General features: G+C 40.2%; 1 protein-coding gene across 1 annotated transcript; it reads right to left on the bottom strand.

The window, feature by feature from the left end:
* Positions 1–4359: 4359 nt before the first annotated feature.
* pskh1 (protein serine kinase H1) lies at positions 4360–11747 on the bottom strand. Its single transcript, XM_085464581.1, has 4 exons — positions 11431–11747; positions 10039–10775; positions 8134–9051; positions 4360–5394 (listed from the first exon to the last, which is right to left on the bottom strand). The coding sequence occupies exons 2-4, from the start codon at positions 10105–10107 to the stop codon at positions 5077–5079; spliced, it is 1305 nt and encodes a 434-aa protein (XP_085320707.1). The 5' UTR covers positions 10108–10775; positions 11431–11747; the 3' UTR covers positions 4360–5076.
* Between the last annotated feature and the right edge of the window lie 6306 nt (positions 11748–18053).

Genomic DNA, 18053 nt, shown 5'->3' with positions numbered 1-18053 from the left:
ATGCTTTGTGAGCACTCTTGAAAATATTTAGACATTTAAAATGTACTGTTTTCATTGTTTTTAATTGTATATATCAATTGCTGGATCTACTAAGGAGATGCTCTATCCCCATTGACAAGACTGGCTACCGACTACAGAATGAAGCAATCACCAGCCACCTCCTCTACACGGATGACATCAAGCTGTATGCCAGGAATGAATGAGGTATCAATTCACTGATTCACACCACCAGAATATCCGGGAATGAATGTCATTCAGACTGGAGAAGTAGGTGGATGGTAACAAAGAGGGGAAGACTGTCTGAACTGAGGGGATCGTGCTACCAGAGGCATCATTGCAGACATTGAGGATGGCTACAAGTACCTGGGAATCCCACGTGCAAATGGGAACCACGAAGAGCAACTAGATCAGGTACCCTGCTGGGATAATAAACTGGCCGAAGGAGGAGATGGAACCCACTGACTTTAACACAAGGAAGCTCCTGACCATGCACGGAGGGTTTCACTCCAAGTCCAGCACCCTGACACTATACGCTAAATGGAAGGAAGGATGCCTGGGACTAGTGAGTGTCAGTACCAAAGTCCAGGACGAGACATCTGGAAAATGCCCACAACTGACCGAGTGCTTAGTGAATACCTCAGGCAGCAGAAACCCAAGAAAGAGGAGCAAGAGAAGGAACCATCATGGAAGGACAGACCCCTGCATGGTATGTACCACCGGCAAATAGAGGAGGTAGTTGACATCCAGAAATCTGGCTGGACAAGCCTGGGCTGAAAGATAGCACTAATTATGGCAGCACAGGAACAAGTTCTAAACACAAGATAAACAGAGGCTGGGGTCTATCACACCAGGCAAGACCCCAGGTGCAGGCTGTGTAAAGATGCTCCTGAGACAATCCAGCACATAACAGAAGGGTGCAAGATGCTAGCAGGCAAGGCATACATGGAACACCATAACCAAGTGGCCGGCGTAGTATATAGAAAGATCTGTGCCGATTATGGCCTGGAAGTCCCAAGGTCAAAATGGGAGACGCCCCCTAGGGTGGTCAAGAATGACCGAGCTAAAGATCCTGTGGGACTTACAGATACATACGGACAAAATGGTAATGGCTAACCAACCAGGCATAGTAGTGGTGGACATGCAGAGGAAGATTCCCATAGTCATAGACGTAGCAATACCGAATGACAGCAACATCAGGAAGAAGGAACATTTGGAGCTCAAGAAGTACCAAGGGCTCAGAGAAGAGCTCAAGAAGATGTGGAGGGTGAAGGTAACAGTGGTCCCGGTGGTAATCTGAGCACTAAGTGCAAGTAGGTTCAGCAGATCCTGGGAACAACATCTGAGATCTCTGTCCAGAAGAGCGCAGTCCTAGGAACAGCAAAGATGTTGCACAGGATCCTCAAGCTCCCAGGCCTCTGGTAGAGGACCCAAGCTTGAAGAATAGACTACCCACTGTTTTTCCAATTTTCTCTAGTTAGTATTAGTACATTTCCACTGTGCCTTCCTGCTTGTGTTAAAAGTATTTTAGTACTTTAGTATTTAGCTTTGAGCAAGAATTTATTTGAGTGCAACAGTAACATTTGTTTCTTTAAATGGCACATGTCTAAAAGTGCTTTGCCTCTTTCACTTGCAAGTAGTGTTACATTATTCATCTTGTTTGGCCGTCTAACAAAGGTACATCTTTGGGAAGCCCCTGGAAATAGTTGGATTTCTCAATATATTTGAACAAACAAACATTTGACCCATCTGCAAATATGGAAAGTGCAAAGAAGCAGCAAGTCAGGTTTCGGTGCTTTATTGGCACACACAACTCATGAGTTAAAGAAAAAAAAAAAAAAAATTAAAAAGTTAATGGCAGAGGAATCAAAGTTTATCATTTATTTTGACACAATAACACAAGATGAACTGTTTTCATGTAACAGTGCTGAGTTGGCTACTTCATTTAGAAAGACAGCATTGGCATAAAATGAAACATATATAAAAACATGAAAGGAAACATTTTTTTACAAATGTGCTGAACATGACACACAACAGCCACTCAGTAATGACTAATTCAACTACAGAAATCCCTTTTGAGTCCAAATGCATAATCTGTAGCTATAATTCTTATTTTTTTTACTTTAACTGTTGATTCACTTTTGACCAAATGAACACACTCAATACTGTAGGTTGGAAAGAAAAATCATTCAAGAGGTCACTCAAAGCATTCTTTTAACACGGCTACAGCTGATATCTCAGTAAAGAACACAAATTCTTTAAAGCCTGCAGACTGTGCATTTGATATCAATACAACATTTTTGGGCGCACAGGGTGAAAATTAGAGTTTCGCTTTACAGTTTCTATTTAATTGAGATATAGATATCTATATATCTATATAGATATATATATATATATAAAAAATAAAAATAAGCATTTTACCTGTACAGGAATACTAAGAAAAACAGCAGTAGGACAAAGGAAGAGACTAAAAATGATCAAAGACGACGGAAACAGTTGCATCAGAGAGATGACAAAGCCTCACGGAACAAAAGTGAAAGCCAAAAGACAAAAAGCAAAGGAAAAACTGAGGTCAGCGGACATGGCTCGATCAGGTTTCCAGTACATATTAAAAAGTTCACAACAGCACACTTTTAAACTCTAGGAAAGATCACAGCAAAATCCTCAAAAAGCAAAGACGGAAAGACGGCAAAGTACCATTAAATTTCCTTCTGAAAAAACAAAAATAACAAAAAAACAAACAAACTAGAAAATCATGAATCTCAGTTCAGTACTGTACATTAAGTGCTTTGCCAGAAAGAAAAACAGCAAAAAGGACAAACAATTTCAATCTCATTTGTGAGACTTTTGGTTGTAATACTTCTGGGATTCTTTTTCCCTATCAACTTGGGAATAGTCATCACTTTAACCATCTTCATCAACAAAGTTTAAAAAAAAAATTAAAAAAAATCACTTTTTCATTTAAAGGTATTGATATTTCATCAGCATAGCTCTGATTTGTGCACTGGTCACAATACTTCATTGCGCAACGATGCTAAATATTCATAAGTTTAGTGGAAATGGTTTAGACCGTAAACATCAGAAAAAACTAACAACTACAGTTTCTTTGCAGCTCCTACTGCAGATCTGATCAACTAGAGTTCTTGTAGCGAGCTGTTTGAATGTTTTATAACTTAAGTTGAAAATGTCTCTGTATAAAAAAAGCCTTGTGCATTAAACTGTATAGCTGCATGGCTGCACTCTTTATCTCCTTCATTTTAGAGTGTTTACATCCACTGAAAGCTAAATACATTACGAAAAACCAAAACACAATCCCTTTAATCTCCACAAACTCCATGACTATATGTGGGTTTTTCAAATGATTTTCTCCAAGCCAATTAGAGCAAGCCCAACATTAGATATCAGTTGCTTAGCATCAGTTGTCTGTTTATCTTCATCATTTTCCTTCCATATTTTTCTAAAGCATACTCTGTAATATGTCTCCTGTTCTGAGTAACATTTTGGGACAAAGTTGGTGGGACTTTAAGACAAGGCTGCATCAAAACTTAAATGTAGTGGAATAAATGTATGAAGTTTGTAAATAGAGTGCTTCTTAAGATTTAGGAAACAAACTACACACTTACTAAACTGACTTACACCTTAAAAAATATGTTACAGTTACAACATATATAATACCAACAATAGAAATTAAGTTTTTGGAGAAAATGATTTCTTGATATCTGATTTCCTACTTGTTTTATTTAAATATGCTTACATAAAGATATTAGAGTTTCAGAATTAGCATTTACTCAGTTTTGAAAGAACAGGCAAGCTCCAAAAACGCTAACCTATCTAAAGTTACTTGGTCACTCTACTGTTATCATAACAATTTGCAATGTGTGGCACTTTTGTGGAATCTAATTTAAATTTACCATGCTTCCAAGAATATTTTTTAAATTATTTTACCATAGCTTTGTTAAGCTCTTTCACAGCAGGGCAATGCCATTTCTGTCACTTGGCTAGCTCAATAAGCTAATGGTAGAGTGTCATAACACCTGGAAATTACTCGGTGAAAATAATCAATTCATAATAAATCTTACACAATTATTTTAAAGCTAGGCTACATTTCTAAAGACAGTATGAAAAGCTCATGGAAACCCAAAGCAGCCTGTGTATCTGTGACTAAGATTCACGTGCCGGTGATCAAGAAAACTCAATGGCCATTTTCCATTATTAAGACAAATCCCTGCTGTACAACAAGGAAAGGCTCATCGCTGGTACTTTACGAGCAATGTCAAATCAAAATGACACAGGCTGCGTTAGGCAATAATCTATTATTGCCTAACACAACTAAGATTTAACAGCGACGCAAAAAAAAAAAAAAAAAAAAAAAAAAAAGAGCTTCACAATCTTTTGATAGTTTTAGGATCTTAACAATAATGGCAAGAGTAGCTAAGCTTTGGACTGACTAAATCATTTTGGCCTAAAACGGTGTGATTATGTTGCAGCTCGATATGATTAACCACATCTCAAATCAAAGTCTATACAATTAGCACAATAATAAATTCACAGCAATCAGAAATGAGTGAGAGGAATGTGTTTCCCTCCTCTTCTGAAGAATCTCTTTCCTCTTAGTAATGTCAGTATCCAGAACTCTGTTCAACAGATCCTTGTGGAAGGTCATTATCCAGTGACCATTTGAATGGAGACTAATAATCATGTCAACAATAATAAATAAATATGTAGCGACACAGGGAACGGGAGAACACAAGGAAAGTGAAAGGCACCATCCTGCTAAAAGTAAATGTGAAAGAGTGGATGGAGCAGTTGCAACACACTGCCATAGACGTTGAATGATTTTGTCATCTTTCTGACTTGTTCTACAGTCTCAGTTACTTTTCAGCTTTGTCATTTTAGAGTCATGGATTTAGTCAAGTCATTATCCTTGTTTTAAGGCAGAAATGTGGGACTTCAAGACACTTTTGCCCCCCAAACACTGGCAGCAACTCAAAGCTTCAGTCATTGCTGTGTTGTTTAAAGGAAAAAAAAAAAAAAAGAAGAAAGAAGGTCCGCTACAGTCGCTGGCTGTTGGGCCTTGCTTCAGCCATCGTACTGCTGCTGATAGCGCCGGTTCAGCTCTCGCAGCTCCTTCTCTCTCACCCGCCGAGCCTTGTTGGATTTGGTTGAGCGGCTGGAGCGCGTGGACTGGGATGACTTGGTGCTGTGGCAGCGTGAGGACGCACGCTTCAGGAGGTTGTGAGATATGCAACGCTGCAGGTTCTTCATGGACGACGAGGCTGCCATGCTGACGATCCAGGGGTGCTTGAGGGCCTGACCGGCGGTAAGTCGCTCACTGGGATCCACTGTCAGAACACGCTCTACAAAGTCTTTGGCAAGGTTGGACACACTGGGCCATGGCTGCAGAGGGAAGACAGGCAAGGGAGAAAGACTGAAATAAAACCAACTGGTTGAATTTTACCAAATTTCTTTATATACTTTATAGAAGAGGTTCATTGTATATTAGGTACAACTAGCTGAAACTAATGATAAGAGTCGAAGCAGACTGAAGCAAAAACATTTCACTTTCCATGCATCTCCTTAACATAACAGTATATACAGAAGGCTTGTAAAAGCTTTGCACATCTGATAAAACCAACAAATTTTCTCTGAAATACAAATCGGTGGTTGTCCAACAGAAAAAGCTTACTGATGTGCAAAATATTTACGCCAACAATATATGGAGAACACTTTCATTGGAAGCCACTTTCGGTCCCCCAACAAAAGTTGCAAAGCAAAAACTTTGTGTTCAAAGAGCATGAAATGAGTAGCTATAGCATTAATCTTGAGAAATGTTGGCAGGGTTTTTCCCAGTGGACACAAGATGGCAGCAGAAACACAAAGCAGCAATGAGCAGTACTAGTAAAGCATCTACAATAAGTTAATTAAGTTATTTTATTAAGCAAATTAAAATTGCCCAATGCATACATTTTGAGTGGCTGTTCTCAAGATGTTAAAAGTTAAAGCCATTTACTCTCGGTAAAAGCCTTTTTTAACGTTAACTCTGACATGGACTCTTTTTACTGTAAGTTCCTGGTGATGAGTTAAACTATTTCTACTTAGACAGGAATTGGGAACATCCATCCTGCATGCCTCTTCTCACACACACACTTTACATAATGTCCTGCTTGGCAACTAGCTGTGTTTTCAGTCTCCCAGCAGACAACTATCACCAGTGCTGGCTAAAAATACATGACATATATACATATAACCCACCTCAATACAATTCTCCCCCACCCTATAACAATGACTGGGCTGTGTTATATCCTGGAATGGAGCTGTAAATGTGAATATTATTTATCACAGCTGTAAAGACCAACGTCCCCAAGGGAAGCACATTCAAGCCTGCTCTACCGCAGCTCCTCCAATCAGGACAAGCTTTTCTTCAAGAACAGCTTTGGGATTTCTCAAAAACATTGACGTGACCACACGTACAGAAGGTCTCTGACTGGCATTACTGGCAAACCCTGACGAATTCACATAAGTGAGGCTCATTAGTCTGATTTGGTATCTTGCAAAAGTACTGCCCATTTGGTATAGCTTTCTATTTACTTAATTATTTATTTATTTTCCGCCTTCGTTGTATATTGGTTTCTCTTCTTCTTACTTTAGCACCTTTGTGGTTCAGCTACCCAATTTCGCTGTGCAAGAAACTGCACAATGACAATAAAAAGCTCTAAGTCTCTAAGTCTAAGTATTTAGCTCTTTTGAGGGCAATGCTCTGCACTCATATGGAAGCAGTTCAAACCTTGTGAATGGTTTGACCACTAGTAGACATTCACAGGCTACTAAAGGATGGGTTACGATCATTAGCCAACAAATGTTCCTGCAAATTGTAGTGCAGTAATGCACCACAAAACACTGCAAGCTAGCAAACACGGATAGGCATTAGATTCAACTTAGTCTTTTGAAAACTGAAACTGTTCAACAATATGCTTTAAAACATGCACACAATATTTTATGGTGAACAAACATTGAATGAAAACACCTTTATGAAGAAGAAAACTATAAAACAGCAAAATGAATATTTTTACAATGAAAAAATTGTAAAAAGGCTGAAATGACGTGTGAAATGTGATTTACTTTCATAGCACTAAGATTTGCCTACAGCAGGCAGCTGTTTTTATGAGAAAAAAAAAATCTTATAAGCCCACCATGCACTCCTTAACTGGCCATGGACAGCAACTAGCTAATGAGCACAGACGCTATAACCTCAGCTACATCTTTGAGTAATGGTAGATCAATGAAAAATGTTGCTCTGTATCTTTTGGACGTATAGAGACAGCTGTTTGGAAATTTTATAAACACTGTTTATAATTTGTCCCAGAAATGTCCCGAGAAAGTAGCTTCTGCTGTTTGTTGTTTTTGCCAAAGAAATGTTGTGAATGTCCAGAGATATTCTTCTCGTTACTCTCGAGGTCTTCTGAACTGTTTATAAAGTACAAACTTATCCTCAAAATGTGTAAAGGTCGGTTCTAGTGAAAAGCTCTATTTACTTATTTCAAGGAAAACTCTGTATGCAGCACAGCTGGTTCAGCCAGAGTCTGTGCTGAAGCAAAATACTGGCTCCTTGGAAGTGTTTTCAATTATTAAACATCCCTGATCTGGCCTTATCTTAGCTGTCAGATATTTGAGAAGTTAAAAATCTGGCCAAATCCCCAGAAAACTCAGATGATTCAACTGCTTCTCATTAAATATTACAAAACTACTCAGCGATTATTCACGCTGGAGTGGTTGTATGTGGGGCAAACATTAACCACGGGCCCCTTTGGTAACATTAACATCCCACACTGTGAAACAAAGGAATGGACTACTCAGCATTCTTCTGAATTGATTTAGAAAAGACAAATTACTGAGAGTGCTCCAGTGTACAAGGTACCAGTTTACGTGAAATGACACATAAAAAGTGGAGAATTGTGAAGGATTTGAAGTCCAAAAAAAGACACAGTGTATGTATCTGGGTTACAACCGTTTCACCTCACAAGCTTAACTTCCTGGAAATCTGTTGACAAAGCCCCCTGCAGTCTGAGGAATGCATTCCTAATACGACCGAAGTGTGCTGGTGTAAGGGAAAAGTGAGCAACAGATTTAACTCCTCACCTCTCCAGAAAAGCTGTATTTCCCTTTGAGGATCTGCCGGTAGAGCCTCATGCGATTGTCGTCCTCGAAGGGCATGGTTCCACTCATCAGGATGTAGGAAATCACCCCAAGCGCCCACATGTCCACAGCGTTTGTGTACGGCTTCCTCACTAGGATTTCAGGCGCTATGTACTCCGGTGTGCCGCAGGTGGTCTTCATCAAACACTCGCCTCCCTTTTTCCTACTACTGGCCAAACCAAAATCAGTGATGATGATCTTGGAATCAGGTCCCGGGTGGTAGTAGAGCAGGTTCTCAGGCTTCAAGTCTCGGTGAGTGATCCCCAAAGTGTGGAGATACTTGACGCCATCCAGCACCATCTGCAACACCCGTGTGGCGTCCCGCTCTGTGAAGGAGCCGCGTGCAATGATCCGATCGAAAAGTTCTCCTCCAGTGGCCAGCTCCATGACCATGTAGACACGCTCAGCTGTCTCGAAGACCTCCATGAGTTGGATTATATTAGTATGACGAACACGACGCAGAACACACAGCTCTGACTCGCACACCTCCCTCCCCTCACGGTACCGGGTCTCGATCATTTTGATTGCGTATGGCTGTCGGGTGCTCTTGTGCTCCACGCGGACCACACGGCTAAAGCTTCCCCGGCCTATCAAAGCTTTGATCTCGTACTTGGCTGTAACCCGGGGATCAAACTTAGCTCTGTATTTCGCCACTTTCCTTCGCTGAGGATCCGGCAATTCGGACAGGTCCTTAGGGAGGTGAGCTGAAGCGGTGGGAGTGGCAGTGTGAGACTGGGCTTGATGTGGGGAGGTGATCTCTGCTTTGTCACCTGCTCCGCCACCAGCCACACCCATCTTGCTTCCAGAGCCATCCCCTCGTATGAAGTGCTTATAGATATCTGTCTGAGGTTGAGGATCAACCTGAAAAATACACAGCACAGTTCATCAAAATACACAGAAGATCAATGAAAGAAAGAAATCAACTAAAAAAATACCATACTAAATTATACTTATATTCTTTGTCTATACAATGTCTACAGTTACAGATTAGATGTGTTCAAAGCAGCCAGTCTCCACACTGCAGCTTTGTGTAGTAAGTAGGAGCAATAGATATTTTACAGCATTTCTGAATAAATCAATTTTTTTTTTCAGTTGGTAAATAAAAAGACCAATAAAATGTTTTGTTGCACCCACTAATCAGTCTCAAAACCAAATATGTTCAGTGTAAAGTAACAAAAGAACTGCGGCTGAGGTGATAGATCAGGTTGTCTGCCAATCAGAAGGTTGTTGCATTGATCCCTGACTCTCTCTTGTCCACATGAGAGAGGCATCCTCGAGCAAGATCCCCGAGTTTTCCTGATACATCCACAGTGTGCCACAGACAAAAGTTATGTATGAATGAGACCCAATTGTAAATTTTGAGTAGAGAGGGACTAAATCCATTTACCCATTAGCCACATTCAAAAAGATTAGATATATAAATTTTTTAGTTTTACTTTTAAAAACACAAATTAATATTAAGTCAAAAGACTACCAGATTAGTTTTCTAACAGATTCCCCTCAAATACTTAGGACTAAAAAAATATTATATGAAGAGACATTGTTTAATCATAGTTGTGTTGTAATCTAGATCTTTTAAAAGCAAAATTTCATGTTGAAATAAATGTACCTATGAAAGCACTTTGACTTTGTATTGTTTTCCCTCCTGTGGATGATGATGAAATATTCACATCATTCAAAAGCCGCATATGTTATTTTCCTTTTTAACCAAACAAATTGCCTCCAAAGTGACTTTAAGCCATTTCGGACAGCTCCACCATGTCACTGTATCTGGACAGTGAAGCTGTTGATATGCATGATTACATAAGCCATAACCATACCGTTAACAGTTACAGCATCTTTACTGACCTTTTTGACCAGGTCCAACTTAACATCCTCTGGAGGCTCAGGGAGGACCTTACTGTTCCGGCACCCCATCACATCACCTTGGGCCACTGCCCAGTCAGCCACACAGGCCACCAGGAGCCCTGCCTCATCACCGCCACAGCCGATTTAACAGCAACATCCAGGCTGCACCCAGACTCAGCTTGAGGGTTCATGAATAAAGTGGATTACATCCACTCAAGTACCAGTGAGCTGGTATCAGCAGTTACAGTACATGAATGCGATTGAGTCTGGTTTAACAACTCCCAAGTGCTCATGAATACATCTTGAATGGGCCTGCAGTTTACGCAAATCTCTGGTACTAGTTGTCTTCAGTGTGCTTCGGTAGGCCTGTAGCAGGGCCACACAGTCAGATGTTATCAAGGATGCATCTCAGATAGGATAATGTACAGAGAAAATGGAATGGATACAGCCGGTGTGGATGCTCACGGCAAAAAAAAAAAAGAAGAAAAAAGTTTGATCCGAAAGGGAGCCGTTAGCCTGAGCGTTATCCAGCTTCTCTAAAGCAGGCTTAACCGGAGCTGCCTTTAGGGGGGAAATGCAAAGTTGTCCTCAGGACTCATTCAAAACTTCCAGGGAAAATAAGACCACCATCAACTACGCTATGATCCATTGGGAAAAGCTGCAATGTCAGCAGCGGTCTAGCCACACATGAAGCAACTCCCCTGGAGAATCACAAGCTGAAGAACAGTGAAGGGAGGCTGTGAAATGCAAAGAAAAAATTAAGCACAAAATAAAATATGAATACAAGTTTGTGTGTTTATCAAATGCAGATATGACAGCAGGCATCTTTTAACATACATGCTTTTTGGTCACTCATTTTAACACTATTAAAATTAAGTATACTTTTATATGGAAGTTGTGTGATGAGGCCATACTGTCAGACTCCCAGCAGAAATATATGATCAAAGCTATTAATACATGTTTTGGAATGACTAAGACGACATGTGACAGGCTTTGCCATTATGAAAAGAGAGCACCAACACAGATGGTCACATATCTGAGCTGGAAGGCTGGTCGATATACTTTATTTTTATTTTTTGTTTGTACAAAATGTTTAGCAACCTACCACAAAACAAGAACTAAGGAGTATGTTACAGGCTGAAACTAATAAAACTGAAAATGGGTACATTTACTTAAGAAACCTAAAGCAAAACTACACTTAACTTCGAGATTTTTCTTTTTTTTTTTTTTTTTAAGTGAAGGCCTTTTTCGTGTTTATTTTTTTATGATAAAACCCACTTTACCTGATTTTCCCCAACCTTTAGTAACATTAGGGTAGTCTCTAAAAGTTTTCACTAAGAACCCAGACATTAAAAGCGTAAGAGTGACTCTGAATCTCACCTCTCGACTTACCCGAGATAGCGAAGTGTCTAAGTACGCTAACTAGCCTGCTAGCAGCAAGGCAGGACTCCCAACTTTTGCCAAATCCAGCCTCCTCACCCCACTCTCACTCAGCTGGGCTCTCCATTTTCACCTCGTAGTTTCCCAACTTTACTCCCGAGGACAAACAACTCAAATCCATCACGGCCTTTCTTGGCGACACTTTGTCACTTTTAGAGTTTGCTAATTTGTTTTCATGGTGTTACAAAATGTTAAAGAAGTGTACAAGAACACTCAAAGTCATCCCGTCGGTTGCTTTTCTGGACGGTGTTTTTCAACCAGGACCACCTTCCCACACCCACAGAGAAGCGTCAAGAGGCGCCGGCGTTCCGGCCTAGACTTTCAAAATAAAGCAGATTATAGTTAAATAAAAGACTAGTATCCAGCCATCCACTCATTATTCATTTTTATAAATATGCAGCTCTACACATATAAATCTGGAAATATACTGTCTTCATGTCTGCACTGTGTTCTTCTTATTGTCCGTCTATTCTGTTAAGTGCATTGAGAGCAAAGAAAACAATTCCTTGTGTAGAAAGTGTAAGGTGATTCTAATTTCTGCATTAAAATATAGATACTTTTGAAATCTAGTATCTGCAGATACCAAGTACCCATACAAAATAAGTGTAAAATTAGAAAACTATACTATAGAAAACTATATTCCTTACGTTGAAGTAAATGTTGAAAATACATCTTTATATATATATATATAAAGGAACATCAAGCTCGACTTTCAAATTGCTTTCCTAACTTTGTAAATACAACCAGGAATTAAAATTTAGTAGATCTGTGTTTAAAAATTCAAACACAAAGATGAATTAAATGTAAAAGTCAGCTCATACATTTGCACTATAGTCTCATTTCAGCGCAGTGTAAAAGTCTTTGCTGTGCTTTGCTGACTTTTATGGTGATGCTGATTTGCCCTTGTTCCTCCTCAGACACAGAGTGGAACAGATAAGACAAGAGGAGTGAAATAATAAAGAGTTTACAGAATCACCTCAGTTTGCCATAGGACTAAAAAGACCTTTGGCAGCTACCTTTCTCCATGCTACAGTGCTGGTGGCATGGTTCAGCAAACACACAAAATTGAATAGATTGCCCCCTTAGATTGGCTTGTTGCCACTGATCGTGATCTAATCGTTTAGTGTATTCCTACTTAAGAAACATAAAAATGATCACAAGTGACACGTAATGACTGTAAAGATGCACTAAATTAACTCAAAGATGCAAAACAATTATAGAGAGACACAAAATCACCATAAACTGATTGTAAGCAACCACAGAAAGCTGCATGATGATCACCCAATGGTACCAAATGAGTACAAAGACACACTCGGTGACACAAAATGATCACAAACGGATGCCAAACAAATATGAAAAAGTAACGCATAGTGTGTGTGGCTGTGGTCATTAGGAACTAAAAGCTCTATTGAGCTCTCGGTCATGATCTTCTAACAATAGTTGCATGTTGACATTTCAAGAAGATTGTTCTTGGTCTACTCTTATTTTGAAAGCTATATCATTTTGCTTCCTGTGCACTTTACCTGTTTGTGTCTAACTGTACACATCTCTCCGCTTCCACCCAACTTTTTTTTCTCCCCCTTTTTTTCTTTTTTTTCCTCTGTAAAATCGGACGACCTCCCTCGGCTTGTTTCGACCCCGTTAAGTCCTCACCGTCACTTCCTGGATACAGAAAGAAGTCCCTATGACTTTTTTTTTTTGTCTTGAAACAGTACAAGAAAGTTTAGAAGTTATGCTTCCAACTAAAGGAGTTCCACATAGGATGACTAGTATCTGACCCTCATTTGATATGGACATGCCTCAAGTCACAACATCTGAGAGAATCTGTGATGTTACAGCTGCTGCAGCTTTCCGCAGACATCTGAGAAAAATATAAATGATGTGGAGCAAGTGAAAATTTTACATTATAGTTAGTTTTATTATTCCTTTATGTGATGGTATCCCACTGAGGCACTTTGGGGAACCACTGGTGATCTTTGGGGTATTTTTTATGCATTTAATTCAATGCAGGCATGCAAATAAAATTGAGGCCACTTCACTCGCCTCCACTCTGAAAACATAATTTATACAGGACTAAACCATATGTCGAGGAGCTCTCCCTGCCGTGCAGTTTCTACAAAATTAAATGAAAGCATGCATATGTTTTTGTTTTAAACAGATTTCATGTGGTTAATTATATGCTTTGGTTGTGTTTAAAGATATAGGTTTGCAGGACAAAATGCATATCAGCTGTAGTCTGATATGCTGAGCTTTGCATCAGTGAAGTAAAGCTCTTACAGGATTTTTCCACACGGTGTCACTGCTAACATAAAAGTCACTCCAAGGCTACCTCAGACTGTAAAGTACTTTTAAGCCATTTTATTAGAATAACTTTTTCTTTACATGCCTCCACTGTACTGGGATGAGTAATGTTCAGTTTCACCCTGCTTGATTCACGAGCAGTATAATAAACAACGCAGGTCCTTGGCTTTGATATTGATGTGATGGAGCATACTGGACTCAGTGTTGTAGACTCACTTGACCAAGGCTTGTGCAGCTTGTGCAGGGCGCAGCAGAGTTTTGTGGAGCAGCATTAAAAGAATAGAGAATTAGTAATAGGAAGACAAATGTTCCAGAAAGAGAGGCAGAGACAGTAAAATTCATCTTATGATGCCAATAAAGCTCCCTGAATTGGATTGAGGGAGTGAAAATGAGTGGGGGAGAAGGGTGGGGGTGACGGAGGAAGACAACGGATGACAGATGGTGGGTACCAGACAGAAATATAGGAAGAAAGGAATGGTGGGAGGGGGTAGAAAAATGAAGCAGCAGAGAGTAATCAAAACGGAAAGAAGGAGATAAGGAGAGAGAGAAGAAGACCCGCTGCAGCCATGAGGCAGGGACAGGGAGAAAAGGATGAGACAAAGAGAGAGAGATAAAAGCAACGAAAGAGATCCTCTGAGGGCTCTTGCTGCCCATCCAGCCTCTCTGCTCTATCTGCAGTGCAGCTGAGGTCAGGGCCTCTCCAGCGCTGCAGCCCGCTCTGCTACGTCGTCATCTTTGTGATTGATCACCGCTTTGTCGCACTCTGATCAAGATGCTTTGTCTGAGTGCCCTGCTTCTATTGACACTCGTGTGTATTCCTCTCCATCGCTACTCTCCCAGCGCTCCATACCCACATCTTTCTCTCTCTCCATTTCCACTTGTGCTGTCCTGTTACTCACACTATTTTCCCCTTTCAAAGGTCAATATCATCTATTAGGTCTAAATTTGCTGACTGCTGTATTATTTATCCCTACAGAGAAGGAGGAGATTCTCTATTAAAAGCTCAGTTGACTCCATCTGTGTCTCTGTCTCCATTAATATCCCCATGATAGTTCCCCCTCATTTGGGTGTAGGTTTGTGAGAAAGAAGAGCTTTAAAGTATGTGCCGCATGTTTCTGCAGAGGATGAGTAAGAGCCCGTGAGAGTTTCCAGTGAGCGCATAGAAGCAGTCCGGTGCTGCGAGACAAAAGGAGAAACTCTAGAAGATGACATCCTGTTTCAGATTTGATCCTTGTCGTAGGATTTTTCTGTTTCTGCAACTCCCCCTGCATCCAGACCGAGATCACTACTGTACGCTGTCAGTACAATCAGGTGATAGTAAACTCACTATTGATTACCACAGGCACATTACTCCCTCAAGGAATATTGCGCGACTACTATACTGACACCACAGGAGATAAAAATATCATAAACTACAACATACTCCTTCTCAGGATATTATTGACCACCATACGCAAGCTATTAGTTTCCATATCACGAGAATATTACAGGAATTTTATTCTTGTCCTGAGGTACTGTATCTACATGGTAAGTGTCACAGATATTGTATGGGTTTTTATTTGGTCCCTGTTGAATAGTGCACGTCTGGGACACCTGGTTCTAACTTTTACAGTCCAGCTGATGGCCAGTAAGTGCTTCTGTGTCTATTTTTTATTGGCTTTTTATGAGAGTTTTGCAAAATCGCTGGGGAAATATCTCATCACCATATAACAGATTCAAGGTCCCCGGTGTCCCTGAAAGTTGAAGATGCTCACAACACTAAAACATCCAACTAGTAAATTCTTGTGTAACCTGCTTGTACTGAACTCTGTAGCCATACACGCAGGAAGATAACCAGGTATGAGGGAAGAAAGGCGTAAACACAACAAGAAGACTGGACAGGAACAGATATTGATAAAGTTTAAATATAAATGTTGCTCTACGTTCATAGAAATGACTAGCAGTCAGGTTTGTCTGATTGACTGTACTTTTCTCCCTCTTGTATACTTATTCTTTTTTATTGCCTCAGTCTTTCTCAGGTCATTGTTGGCATCATGCTCTCTCTTTCTATTTTCTGTCTCTCATAGTTAATAAATCAGGTGCCTCTTTGACTTCCTACAAGTCTAGTCTGTCTTTTTGACAGTTTTTTAAGAGTTAATTTTTAGAAAACTCACAGCTTTGTATCAATAACTTTGATTTTAGTTACAAATACAAATGCTAGCTTAGCAGTTAGCAGCATTAGGATTAGGATTGTGAGCGAATGTTAATGCTAGAGGTCAGAGGAAAACTGTCTCTGCAGAAGAGCATCTCTGGATGCACAATATATCAAACTTTGAGATAGATGAACTACAGCAGCAGAAGATCATAAGGCTACAATTTGCATGCAATCACCAAAATTGGAAAAACCTTGCCAGGTCTGATGAGTGTAATTTCAGTTTTGAAGTTCACATGGCGCGGTCACAATCGGGCACAAACAGCATGAAAAAATAGTTTTATCCTACCTGTAGCAACGGTTCAAGTTTTGGTGATGGTGTAATATTGTTGGATTGTCTTGGGTTTCTTGTTACCAAATGGTAATCTTTAAATCCACACCCTACCTGAGTATTGTGGCTATGTCCGTGCCTTTATGACCACATGTCTGATAGCTGATTGCAACAGGTTAATGTGCTGTGTTGCAAAGCTCAGATCATCTCAACCTGGTTCCTCAAACATGACAGTGAGAAAATTCACACTATGGATATGCAGTTTACACAATGTTATTGTGCCAATATGGACAAAAACTCTGAGGAATGTTTCCAAAATCTTGTTTAAAAAAAGAAGGGGGAAAAAGTTCTGAGGGCCAAAGGAGTCCAAACCAGCAGCATCAAGGTGTACCTAAGGAAGTGTCTACTGAGTACACTAGGGCCATTCTAGGGAAAGGGAAAAGATACAGCGATGGAGATGGGGGGCAGTATTCCAAGATTTAAAATGTAGAATTTACAAGATTAAAATGGAGAAAATCAGTCAAAAAAAAAAAGAAAGTGTACTTTATTGGTCCCCGTGGGGAAAATCCCTCTCTGCATTTAACCCATTCACTCAGTGAAGCAGTGGGCAGCCATTGGGCGCCCGGGGAGCAGTGTGTGGGGACGGTACCTTGCTCAGGGGTACCTCAGGGTAGCTGTTCAGGGGAATCGAACCCCCGACCTTCCGATCATGGGGCCGCCACTCTACCTACTGAGCAAGAACCCAGTCACTTCACAGTGCAAATTTAGGCTCACCACACAACTGAAGCCACACATGAAACACAATGTCTGTGATGACATGGAACTGTGATAAAAGCGATCAACTGATCTGAATCAGGATGCTGTTAAAAATAGAAGATCGCCTTTCGTAATGAAATGGGATTGTTCTATGGATGTTTCAACAATTGTTGTTACTCCACTAAGGTATACTGCTCTTTTCTTTAATATCTCATCCACAGATGACACCAGAAAACAGACTGACAGATATCTGTAGTTTTTTTCTGTTTAATCATCAGACACTAAATGGAAAATGACAACAACACAAAGAGATAAGCCAAAAGAAAGAAAGCAAGAAATGCAGAAAGAACTGTAAAAACCGGGTGGGTGGAAATTTTACACTGCCATTTAAGATGTGCTGAATGAACGAATAGCAGTGGAGCTGTTAGAGTGAAGGCCAGACACATGCAGTCAACTCTGGGTCAACTACTGTCTTGTGATACCACTGGAGCGAGATTTCAGAGAGTTCAGAGAGTTCAGAAAGTAGTGTCTTAGGTATCCTACAAAAGAAACATGTTCCAGTTAAACTTAAAGCCTGATAAATTTTTTAGTTTAGTAAAAGTAAATAAGAAACAACTCTGGTGATGAAGTACTTAAGAACTCCTTAGGTAGTGCAATGTGGGGAGGTGTTAATTTATTAGCAGCCAGCTTAGAGGACAGGTGTAGTGAGGCTGGCACAGAGGGATCCACAGGCAGAGAGAGATAAAGAGAGCAGACAGTTTTCAGAAACTGTAGACTCAGATGCGGAGGAGGACCACATCTATTTAGGGACATTTAGTCCACCATTGCTGTAAAAATGCACTTTTTCATATGGGAGCCCCTACTGGTAAAACCAAATGTGACTAACAAGGCATTACTCTGGCACAGTTGAGACACTTTTCCATGTAACACAAGACGATTAATAAATAGCAATGCATACAGAACAAACATCAGGAACACTGAAAGTAGAATATTTAAACAAATGTAACCACCTAACCTGAAACATTGATTATACTTTGCTAAAGTTTGCACACACAT

This window comes from Copadichromis virginalis, linkage group LG7, assembly GCF_057382275.1.
Source record: "Copadichromis virginalis isolate Kocher_CV1m ecotype Utaka linkage group LG7, C_Virginalis_male_GT1.1, whole genome shotgun sequence".
Classification (NCBI taxonomy): domain Eukaryota; kingdom Metazoa; phylum Chordata; class Actinopteri; order Cichliformes; family Cichlidae; genus Copadichromis; species Copadichromis virginalis.
The sequence above is the reverse complement of the archived record's forward strand: the minus strand, read 5'-3'. Positions and strand labels throughout refer to the sequence as shown.